This window comes from Nycticebus coucang, chromosome 7 (assembly GCF_027406575.1).
Source record: "Nycticebus coucang isolate mNycCou1 chromosome 7, mNycCou1.pri, whole genome shotgun sequence".
NCBI classification, from domain to species: domain Eukaryota; kingdom Metazoa; phylum Chordata; class Mammalia; order Primates; family Lorisidae; genus Nycticebus; species Nycticebus coucang.
The window spans coordinates 30150690-30163542 of NC_069786.1; the positions used below are offsets into that span (position 1 = coordinate 30150690).

The following is a 12853-nucleotide window of genomic DNA, read 5'->3' on the forward strand; positions in this document are numbered from 1 at the left end:
GTATAGATGAGAATGATTTAAAATCTCATTCAAGACATTTAATTCAAAACCTGGTTTAAAATATGGTTTATATAGACACTCAAATATTTAAAGTTTATTTATATGAAATCTTTAGAAATTTCACATTTACATATGTGAAGCATGAATGCCATGAGATGAATTCCTCCTAATTTCTAGCCATACTTTTTTCATTTGCTAGCTAATGAAAGCATTTTGTGACTCAGTTTATTAAGTAAATAACGCAAAATTAAATAATGCTTATGACCTCTCTTTAGCCCTTTATACAGTTCTTACCCTGTACCTAATACTGAATTGGTGATCAAAGCTCTTAGAACTGACTATAGAACTAAAATTATATCAAACAATAGAGAATTATTCTTTTAACTATCTCAATTAAAGCAATTTTTTTTTTCTATTCCAAAAGGATCTTTCCTGAAAACTCTTAGATTTGGTATATTCTCTCTTGTCAATGAGTACTATTGGGAATTTTTTAATGAGCCCAGTATAATCTAAGGGAAATGTTATGTGTGGAGGGAGGAGAGAAAGAGCTGAAGACCTGGAGAGATATCAGGTGGAGGAGAATAATGTGCCTTATACAGGAAAATGGATACCTTTTTCATTTTCATATGAAGAGAGTAGAAAAATGATGGGAATGCATACAGATATAATCAAAGGACATTGATGGGGTTCTCATCTATTTCTTTCTTTTTTTCCAGGAAGAGAGATGAGTTCTTAGAAGTATGAAAATAGATGGAGAAGGTTTTTAAAGAGCTGTTATGCTGCATGAGACTGAGGAATAAAAAACTCAGAAGAATGAGCAGGCAATATGAAAAATCTGTTGAAGTGTTGCCAGTGTGATATTAGTATGTTCTTCCTCTTTGTGTAGTCTTGTTTTAAGCACAGACAGGGAAGACAGTTAGACTGATCTCTGTCTGAAGCTTTGCCAGCTTTGTGTGGCAGAAGAACACAGGATGGATGGTCAGCCATATTGGCAGGAGAGTGGTTGAGTAATAAACCAGAGAGGCTAAGCTCTCTGGAAAAAGAATTCAGTTTTTGTGAGCAAAGATATAACCATTATTGGAGCAATTGTGGTAGTTTGCATAGTTAAAAATCAAGATAGAAGAGCAGGAAGAAAAAATCCTTTTGGGGGGGTTGTGCTCTGTCCAATAAAGCACATAGTGAGGATAGTACTAATACCTTGAAAAGAGAAGAAAAAAAGAAAAGCAGGAAGGGCATGAGGGAAAACAAGTTAGGGAAGTGATACTCAGCTTTGACTATCTACTGGAATCATTTAGGGATGTTTAAAAACCACCCATACGTGGGTCCCATGCTTTTATATTCAGGTGGAATTGGTTTGTGGTACATCCTAGGCAATTGAGTTATATTTTACAAACAAGGTCAAAAACCATTACTTAGAAGCCTCTCATAAGAATCTTACCATTTTTGCAAAATGGGTTGGCATTTTATATTAAAATCAATGGATAATCCGCAAAGATTTTTTTTTAATTTATTTATTTTTGTTGTTAAATCATAGCTGTATACATTAAGATGCACCATAGATGTGGTCCCACCCATTATCCTCCCTCCACCAAAACCTCTCACATCCTTTCCCCTTCCTTGGCCCTTTCTCCATAGTCTTGTGCTATAGTTGGGTTATAGTCTTCATGTGAAAACTATAATTTAGCTTCATAGTAGAGCTGAGTACGTTGGATAATTTTTCTTCCATTCCTGAGATACTTTGCTAAGAAGAATATGTTCCAGCCCCATCCATGTAAACATGAAAGAGGTAAAGTCTCCATTTTTTTAAAGGCTGCATAATATTCCATGCTATATACGTACCTCAATTTGCTAGTCCATTCGTCGGTCGATGGGCACTTGGGCTTCTTCCATGACTTAGCAATTATGAATTGGGCTGCAATAAACATTTTGGTACAGATGTCTTTGTTATATTGTGACTTTTGGTCTTCTGGGTATAAACCTAATAAAGGAATTATAGGATTGAATGGCAGGTCTATTTTTAGGTCTCTAAGTATTCTCCAAACATCCTTCCAGAAGGAACATATTAGTGTGCATTCCCAACAGCACTGTAGAAGTGTGCCTTTTTCTCCACATCCATGCTAACATCTCTGGTTTTGGGATTTTGTTATGTGGGCTACTCTTACTGGGGTTAGGTGATATCTCAAAGTAGTTTTGATTTGCATTTCTCTGATGATTAAGGATGATAAGCTTTTTTTCATGTGTTTATAGATTGTGTGTCTGTATTCTTTAGAGAAGTTTCTCTTCAAGTCCCTTGCCCACCCTGAGATGGGGTCACATCTTATTTTCTTGCTAATATGTTTGAGTACTCTGTGGATTCTGGTTATTAGACTTTTATCAGTGGTATAACCTGCAAATATTTTCTCCCATTCTGAGGGCTGTCTGCTTGCTTTACTTACTATGTTCTTGGCTGTGCAGAAGCTTTTTAGTTTGATCAGGTCCCAGTAGTGTATTTTTGATACTGCTTCAATTGCCTGGGGAGTCCTCCTCATAAAATATTCACCCAGGCCAATTCCTTCAAGAGATTTCCCTGCACTTTCTTCAAGTATTTTTATAGTTTCATGTCTTAAGTCTAAATCTTTTATCCAGTGAGAATCTATCTTAGTTAATGGTGAAAGGTGTGGGTCCAGTTTCAATCTTCTACAGTTTGCCAGCCAGTTCACCCAGCACCATTTGTTAAATAGGGAATCTTTTCCCCACTGAATGTTTTTAATTGGCTTGTCAAAGATCGAATAACGGTAAGTAGCTGGGTTCATCTCTTGGTTCTTTATTCTGTTCCAGACATCTACTTCTCTGCTTTTGTTCCAGTACCATGCTGTTTTGATCACTATGGATTTATAGTACAGTCTCAGGTCTGGTAGTGTGATTCCTCCTGCTTTGTTTTTATTGCTGAGTAATGTTTTGGCTATTCGACGTTTTTTCTGATTCCATATAAAACAAAGTATTATTTTTCAAGATCTTTGAAATATGACAATGGAGATTTAATAGGAATTGCATTAAAATTATATATTGCTTTGGGTAGTACGGACATTTTAACAATGTTGATTCTTCCCAGCCATGAGGATGGTATGTTTTTCCATTTGTTAACATCTTCAGCTATTTCTTTTCTTAATGTTTCATAGTTCTCTTTGTAGTCATCTTTCACGTCCTTTGTTAGGTATACTCCCAAATATTTCATCTTCTTTGGCACTACTGTGAAAGGAATAGTCTTTGTTTTTTTGGCTTGGTTATTGTTGGTATATATAAAGGCTACAGATTTATGGGTGTTGATTTTGTAGCCGAGACATTGCTGTATTCCTTGATCACTTCTAAAAGTTTTGTAGTAGAATCCCTAATGTTTTCCAGATATACGATCATATCATCTGCAAAGAGTGAAAGTTTGATCTCTTTTGACCTTATATGGATACCCTTGATAACCTTTTCTTCCCCAATTGCAATGGCTAAAACTTCCATTACAATGTTAAAGAGCAATGGAAACAATGGGCAATCTTTCCTGGTTCCTGATCTAAGTGGAAATGATTTCAATTTAACTCCATTTAATACGATATTGGCTGTGGGTTTGCTGTAGATGACCTGTGTTAGTTTAAAATGTCCCTTCTATACCAATTTTCTTAAGTGTTCTGATGATGAAGGGATGCTGGATATTATCAAAAGCTTTTTCTGCATCAATTGAAAGAATCATATGGTCCTTAGTTTTTAGTTTATGTGTTGAATTACATTTATAGATTTATGTATATTAAACCAGCCTTGAGACCCTGGTATAAATCCCACTTGGTCATGGTGTATAATTTGTTTGATGTGTTGCTGGATTCTGTTTGTTAGGATCTTTTTGAGTATTTTAGCATCAATATTCATTAGTGATATTGGTCTATAATTTTCTTTTCTTGTTGGGTCTTTCCCTGGTTTGGGTATCAAGGTGATGTTTGCTTCGTAGAATGTGTTGGGTAATATTCCTTCTTTTTCTATATTTTGGAAGAGGTTTAGTAGTATAGGTACTAGTTCTTCTTTAAAGGTTTGGGAGAATTCTAACATAAAGACATCTGGTCCTGGGCTTTTCTTTTTAGGGAGATTTTGTATAGTTGATGCTATTTCAGAACATTTCCACTTCGTTCTGGCTATGTCTTGGTAGGTGGCATACTTCCAGGTATTAGTCGATTTCTTCCAGATTTTCATATTTCTGAGAGTAGAGTTTCTTGTAGTATTCGTTAAGGATTTTTTTAATTTCCAAGGGGTCTGTTGTTATTTCATCCTTACCATTTTTGATTGATGAAATTAGAGATCTTACTCTTTTTTTCCTGGTTAGGTTGGCCAAAGGTTTATCTATTTTATTGATCTTTTCAAAAAACCAACTTTTGGATTTATTGATGTTGTATAATTCTTTTTTTTTCAATTTCATTTAGTTCTGCTCTGATTTTGCTTATTTCTTTTTTTCTGCTGGGTTTGGAGTTGGAGTGTTCTTCCTTCTCCAGTTGCTTGAGATGTCCCATTAAGTTATTAACTTCCTCTCTTTCCATTTTCTTGAGGAAGGCTTGCAGTGCTATAAATTTCCCTCTTTGGACTGCCTTTGCAGTATCCCAGAGGTTCTGGTAATTCGTGTCTTGATTGTTATTTTGTTCCAAAAATTTGGTGATTTCCTTCTTAATCTCGTCTATAACCCATCTAGCCTTCAGCATAAGGTTGTTTAGCTTCCATGTTCTTGTATGAGTGTGCCGGCTCCTGTTGTTATTGAGTTCAACTTTTATTCCTTGATTGTCTGAGGAGATGCAAGGAATAATTTCTATTTTTTTTAATTTGCTGAGGTTAGATTTGTGGCCTAGGATGTGATCAATTTTGGAGTATGTTCCGAGGGCTGACGAGAAGAATGTGTATTCAGTTTTGTTGGGATGAAATGTTCTGTAGATGTCTGTTAAGTCCAGATGTTGAATGGTTAAGTTTAAATCTAAGATTTCTTTGCTTAGCTTCTTTTTGGAAAATCTATCCAGGACTGCTAAAGGGGTGTTAATATCTCCAACTACTATGGAAGTGGAGGAAATCAAGTTGCTAATGTCTGTTAGAGTTTCTCTTATAAATTGAGGTGCATTGTGGTTGGGTGCATAGATATTAATAATTGAGATCTCATCATATTGAGTATTACCTTTAACAATTATGAAGTGTCCATCCTTATCCTTAATTATTTTGGTTGGTTTAAAGCGTAGTGCGTCTGTGAACAGGATTGCAATGCCTGCTTTTTTCTGCTTTCCATTTGCCTGGAATATAGATGACCATCCCTTCACCTTGAGTCTATATTTGTCTTTTAATATAAGATGCGATTCTTGTATGCAGCAGATATCTGGCTTGAGTTTTTGTATCCAGTCAGCCAACCTGTACCTCTTTAGAGGACAGTTTAAACCATTCACATTAATTGAGAATATTGGTAAGCCTTTCGAGAGTCCGGTGGACATTTTTAATCCTTTTGCGACTGTGGAAGTTGGAATTTGATCAAAATTTTCTGGGTGAGTTTACTTTTGTGGTGGAGGATTACGTTGGTATTTATGAAGGATAGGTCTGAGAATATCCTGGAGAGCTGGTTTAGTTATGGCACATTTCTTCAACATGTGAATGTCATTGAAGTATTTAATTTTTCCATCATAAATGAAACTCAGTTTTGCTGGGTTTAGGATCCTGGGTTGAAAGTTATTTCGTTTTAGGAGATGGAAAGTCGATGACCATCCTCTTCTAGCTTGAAAGGTTTCAGCAGAGAGATCTGCAGTTATTCTAATATTCTTCCCCTTATAGGTAATGGTTTTCTTTCGTCTGGCAGCTTTCAGATTTTTCTCCTTCATATTAACTTTAGTGAAATTGATTATGATGTGTCTGGGAGATGTCTTATTTGGGTTGAGTCATGCTGGAGTTCTGAAACTGTCTGTTATCTGAATTTCAGAATCTCTTGGTGTGTCTGGAAAGTTCTCCTTCATAATCTCATGGAGAAGAGACTCTGTGCCTTGTGAAGCCACTTCGTCTCTTTCAGGGATCCCTATATGACAAATATTGGTTTTCTTCGAATTATCCCAGAGCTCTCTGAGAGAGTGATCTCTTTTTGCCCTCCATTTTCATCCTCTTTGAGAGTTGGGAGCGTTCGAAAACTTTGTCTTCAATGTCAGAAATCCTTTCTTCTGCTTGCTCCATTCTGTTACTGAGGGATTCTACTGTGTTTCTCAGATCTTTGAGGGATGCAACTTCTTTTCTCAATGTGTCAAAAGCTTTGGTCATTTGGTCTTTGAATTTGTTGAATTCTTGAGATATCTTTTGGGTTACTGCTTGGAGTTCTAATTCAATCTTATTTGCTATCTAGATTCTGAATTCAATTTCTGACATCTCTGCTATTTGTTTGTGCATGGGATCTTGTGCTGTTTCTGCCCAATTGATCCTTGGGGGAGTTGATCTACTCTGATTATTCAAACTGCCAGTTTTTCTGTTGATTTCGCCTCATGATTTTTTTTCACCATTGCCTCTGGCCATCCTCAGAGTTGGAGAGGTGTCTCTCCCAGATTAGACCCCAGTGGGATCACTCTATTATTGCTGGATCTTTGTAGGGAGTGACTCTGTGTAGTTCCTCTGGGGCTACGCTAGCTAAGGAGCTCTGGTTGTGGAAGCATCTCTGGCATGGGACACACCCGGATCTAGCAACAGGGCGGGAGGTGGTGCACATGATTCTAGGAGTACCTGTCACCCAGTGACTTTGGCACAGAGAGCCCAAGGCTTCAGTAGTCTCTGGCTGGGAGAAGGGCTCTGCGCAGAGGCCGGGAGGGCTCCAGAGGGCACACGGCTACCAGTATCCCTGGCCAGATGAGCGGGCCAGTGTGGAGGCTGGGAGGACGCAGGAGGGAGGACGCAGGGTTGCATGGCTCCCGCAGTTCCTGGACAGGGCATGCGGAGGCCCGGTTGGTGCGGGGTCGCAGCTCAGATCTTATGGAGGTCCGGGCGGCGCCAAGCCCAGGGATTTGAGGTTGCTATGAGCTGTGACAGCACGGCACTCTACCTAGGGCAAGAACCCGAGCCTCCAGTGTGCCAAAACCAACTCTGCCCCTGAGGGTTAAAGCTGTAAGGCAGCTCAGTCCCTGCCTTTAGGCAGCTCAGTCACTAGGTTACTAGGTCCTGCCCGATCCTTGCTCTGGGACCCTTAGGGCGGAGCTTGCCAGGGCAGTTCTCTGACAATGGCTGCCTGCAGCCCAGCTCAGTGGCTCTGTCTGGGACCCCAGACAATGCCCAAAGTTCTCCACACTCCTGCTCAAGCTCTCCCCAAGGCAGTTTAACTGAGTGCCACGTCTAAAAACACCAAAACAGTTCACAGGTAAGTCCTTTCTGGTTTTCAGTCTCACTGCTACTTGTACTTATGGTTGCCTGCGTGATTAGGTTGTTCGAACACATGCAACCACTTGCCAGTTTCCCACTGTTTTTGTCCTCCTCTTGGAGTCCAGAAGTCCCTTTCTGACTCCCTGTATCCTCAAAGGGATGATTATAGGCAGATCCCACCAGCCATAGATGCCTGGAGTCTTATCTCCCCAGACGCACCATGCCCAGTTGCAGGGAAGCTGTTACTTGGCCACCATCTTTAATCTCTCCTCTGCAAAGATTTTTAAGAAGAGGAGTAATATGAATTATTACATATTTTAGAATATCTTTACCCTTAAAGTAATTGACAGATACCAAAAAGGAACAATTAGGGAAAAGGGAGACTAGGTGGAGAGAACATTATATCATTCTGGTCAGAAATGGTGAGATCTTGAACTAGGGACTGACAAAAGAATGGTAGATTAGGGGACCTATTTGTGGTGTTCCAATATAAGTATTTATGACACTTATTAATGTAAGTGTATAATTAATAAGAAGGGTCCATGATAACTTGGGATTTTTTTTATTTTAGATAATTTCTTATTTTTTTTTAATTCCTGGATAACAAATTACCACAGGCTCAATGCAACCATCATTCTCACAATTCCCATGGGTCAGGAGTTCAGGCCTGGCTTCTCTAAATTCTCGGCTCAGATCTCATCAAGTTACAATCAAGGCATGGGCCAAATTGCAATCTCAACAGAGTTTTGACTGGAGAATGTGCCTCTTCTGAGCTTCCTTTTTGCAGAATTCATCTCTATGCAGCTATAATACTAAGGTCATTCTTTTCTTGCTAGCAGACCCCCCCTGGGCTGCCCTCAGGTTCCAAAGGCCACTCACAACACCCTGCCATGTGGCCACTCCACTGGCATTTTATAGCATAACTATTTGCTTCTTTAAAACCAGCTGGAGAAGTTCTCTTTCTAGAAAAGAGGACCAGGCCCTCTTTTAAGAGTTTTTACTGGATTAAGTGAAGCCCACCCGTGGTAATCTCCTTTTGATTAACACAAACTGATGGACTATTTGGCATATTAATTATATCTGTAAGTTCTTTCTCTTTTTCCATCTATCATAACCTGATAATGAGAGTGGCATACCATTACATTTATAGTTTTTGCCTAAAATGAAACAGAAGACATTATATAGGTATGTACAACAGGAAATAGATACTTTTGCAGTTAATTGAGATGAGGAATACAAGGGAATCAGAATGGTTTAGGAGATTGTTTCCTACCTTTAGACATGCTGAATCTGGGCTAACTGGTCATCCAATTAGAGTAGTTCCATAGGTGGTATAGAATTCACTGGAGACATCAGCACTGGAGGAACATATTGGATAGTAGAGGGGATTGTTAAAACAATGAGATTATCTCATTAATGATAGACTGTTAGGGAAGACTATAATAAGAAGTGGGCTGAAGAGCAAGACCAGGTAACGCTGGAAATTCTGGGCTACACTTCAACCCATATCTCTTGATTGTGGGGCAATATTCCATTATGCAGCTTTTGACCAATCTTCTACTTTATTATTTGAATGATATACTGTTCTTCCTAATTTGTGGTCTGCTCTATGTCCTCCTCCCACCCCCAAGTCACAGTACCTGGAAATCAGAGTCACCATCATTTTTAGTGAAAGCCTTGCTGATCATAAACTGGTGAGAAAGATTAACTCTGTTGTGCTCCCTGTTACAGACAATGAACTATAGGAATTGTAGAATGGGGAGCATAGGCCTAGTGAAGGGAGATGGCACCATCTTTAGTCATGAACTGCTTCATTTCTTCTTATCAGAAACCAGAAGTAACTGTGCACTTTTATGATTGCTTCCATCCCACAATTGCCTATGAAGTAAATGAAATGGCACAAATTTGGATAAAGATATCATCATATTTCTTTATCTTTCAAAATGTGTGTTTGTTTATCTGAGTAGAAAATTATTGAACCCACAATAACAATATTGTTGAGGAATCTGAGCTGCAAGAATGGAAACAGAAAGTGAATTTTATCAGTATGTTCTGACCAGACTTTCTTCTCTTAAATCTTTTTCTTTCAGGTTATATGCAGGAAAAATGTGTCATCCCCTGTCCATTTGATTGCAAGTTAAGTGAATGGTCCAGCTGGGGATCTTGCAGTTCATCTTGTGGGATTGGAGTGAAAATTCGATCCAAATGGCTAAAAGAAAAACCTTATAATGGAGGTCGACCATGTCCCAAACTGGATCTCAAGAACCAGGTAAAGTGAGCGAAGCAATAGTGAAAAGCTAAAAACCTGTCCCCATTATTATTTCCAGTTGATAGTAAAGTCAACTGTAGCTCATGAAAAATTATCACAAGCTTGGAAAAGGATTTAAGAGGGCCAAAATTAAGATTATAGAATTAGTAATAGAAGTTTTGCCTTCCCCTGGGTAATGCCAAGACCAACTTGGTATCCTTAGCAATAATAATATTTACAAAATCAAATCCAATTGACTTTTAAATGATCTTGTAGTATAATTGGGTATTATACGATATATATATTTATTTAAATGTTAATAACAATGTTGGGAGAATATCAGTTTCTTAACGGCAATATAATTAGTGGAATTGGAGTGAAAATTCAATCCAAATGCCTAAAAGAAAATCCTTACACAGAAGGTTGACAGAGGCCCAATCTGGATCTCAAGAATCAGGTAAAGTGTGTGAAGCAATAATAAAAAGCGAAAAATCTGTCCCCATTATTATTTCAAAACTAGTGTTCTATTTTTCTTTCTCCTGCCTCTGTATCCTAATTTTTGTTATTCTCAATCTTGCCAATCCTTCCACAACTCTTTAAGTCTCTTTTGAGCTGTTTTTCTGCTTCCTCAAAAATCACACCTATTTTTTATAAATGAAACCCTAATAGACACATTTCCATATAGAGGTCTAATAAAATAGCCATCCTAAGTAATCCAAGTTGATTGGAGTATTCCAGTTGCCTTTTCCATATAAAAGAGTCTAAGATTTAGTTTAGAATCATAATAAGAACTCAAATTTCTCCCATGATTGCGTACTGATTATTAAATTAGGACTGATATTTTACTTTTGTAAAATCAATTAAATAGGAAAAGCACAAGATGTTGATAATTAGAAGTTCTTTATATAGAGAGGGGTAAAGTGTATCTCACACATTTGAGTATGTAGATCCTTTGTCATTGGGAAATTCAGAACAGAAAATCTACAAAGGTGTCTATTACTAATTCTGTTGTATTAATGTCTCTGATCTTAACCCCATTTTTATCAGGTTCTATATAGGTTGTTTAGTGTGAGGAAATCCCATGCATCTCTTTCTAATTAAATTTTTTTATTAAATCATAGCTGTGTACATTAATGCAATCACGGGGTACAATATGCTGGTTTTATATACAATTTGAAATATTTTCATCACACTGATTAACATAGCCTTCCTGGCATTTTCTTAGTTATTGTGTTAAGACATTTATACTCTACATTTAGTAAGTTTCACATGTACCCTTATAAGATGCACCATTTGTCTAGCACTATTAGACTTAAATACCATGTGTTAAATTAAGACCAATATCTCTAATTATTTTTTCAAAGTTTTAATGAACGATATATAACTCACAGAAATAAAAAATTATCATTCCATCTTGTCGTTCCAGCAAGATATATTTAAATTTTAAGACAGAGCATAGTAATTATGCTAGTCTTGTTTTTTAATGTTATGTGGTAAAATAATGACTGCAGTTTCTTTCCTCAAAGAAGTTGTAAACCTTTTTAGGGAAAAAACAAAACAGAGAATTGTAAAATCAACGGTTGCAAGAAAACCCACAAGCACAGACGTCTGATGGAGAGAAGAGTGAAATATGATTAATACATGAGAACAAAGATAGTCTGAGGAGATGAGCCTTATAAAGAAAGGAATAATACAGGTTTATGGTCAGGAGGGAGACTCTCAGGTGAACACTGTGTAAAGAGTATTTGACTATCCCTAGAGGGGGTTCCAGGCTTTTAAAATGGAAAAGAACTACTAAGCATACATAGTTATAAATAATGTATGACAATTTTTTTTATATCTTCCTCAAAGCCTTCAATGAAAGCTAAGCCTTTATAATGCTGGTATTAAATTACTAATTTTAAGATGATAATTTTATGAACTAGGGCATTTTCAAGAGACTAGCAAGATTTCATTTGAGAACAGACTTTAAGACTTTTTTTTTAAGATTTTTTTTTTTAGTATTCTCAGCCAAGACAAATGTATAGAAACGTAAGATAATGGTACTAGGGTGTCTGCTATGACTTAAAGGAAACTTATTCTAAACACTTACTTGACATACATAACTTATAATCTTGAAAACTAGTACAAAATAGAAATTAAATACAAATTCAAGAATAATTTAGATAAATTTAGTAATTAAAAATAAAGTGAAGGTAGTCTGCCTGTTGTGGGTATTTTTAACTTTAGAGTTCTAGGAGAGAATTATAACTTTTTAAAGACATCTTTTTTTTATGACACTCAGAAATTAGTCCTGAGGTTTTTTTTTTATTTTAAAATTTTACTTTTGCATTTTTTTATTAAGTCATATACAGATAGATCATGAATACATTTATGAATATGTGGGGTACAATGTGTTGATTTTGAGTCCTGACTTTTAATGATCAGAAATATAATTTAGTATGCTGTTTATTCTAACATAATGAGGTTTCTGATATCTATCATATATATGGCTAAATTAAACTTGAATCAAAAAACTTCAACTCAGATCTCCCTTCCTCTCACGCCCTACTTTCTGCTTTCCTCTGTCTCCATCTCTCATCTCTTCCCCCATTCTCTTCCCTTTCGCTGATATAAAATAAACTGTCCTCTTTTCTTTCACCTCTCGTCTCTCCCACCACACACTATTTTCCCTCTCTAATGTTAAATAAACTTTTATATTCTGCAGAAAAGAAAATTTCAACTCAATCCATACTTTATATGCTGTCTAAAAATTTATTTTTAAATTATAGTTGTGTATATTTTGTGGGGCATGAAATAATTTTGTGGTTTATAAGTACAATATGGAATAATTAAATTAATCTAATTAATATACCCATTGCCTGAAATTCTTATTCTTTTCTGTGATGAAAACATTGGAAATTTATTCTCTTAGCAATTTTCAAATGTATGTATGTAATATACCATTAACTATATCTACCATGCTGTGAAATGGATCTCAGTTTTTAAGAAATAGCTAGGAGAAGTGTCTCATGCCCATAATCCTAGCTACTTGGGAGGCTGAGTCTAGAAAATCACTTGAGCCCAGGAGTTCTGCTCTGCTGTGAGCTATGAGGATAACATTATACTTGAGTCTGTGTGACGGAGCAAGATCCTGTCTCAAAAAAGAAAAAAGAAAAAAACCACCACAAACTCATTCCTTCTCTCTAACTGAGGCTGTGTACGCTTTGACCATTATACTCCTGTGCCCTTCACTTC

At 36.8% G+C, this 12853-nt stretch overlaps 1 protein-coding gene across 1 annotated transcript in view; it reads left to right on the forward strand.

Moving 5' to 3' along the window:
* Nucleotides 1-12853, forward strand: part of THSD7B (thrombospondin type 1 domain containing 7B) — a 1036041-nt gene that overhangs the window by 779396 nt on the left and 243792 nt on the right. Inside the window, exon 15 of the mRNA XM_053597329.1 lies at nucleotides 9459-9637. Coding sequence (XP_053453304.1) covers nucleotides 9459-9637 — 179 coding nt within the window. The remainder of the gene's footprint in view (nucleotides 1-9458; nucleotides 9638-12853) is intronic.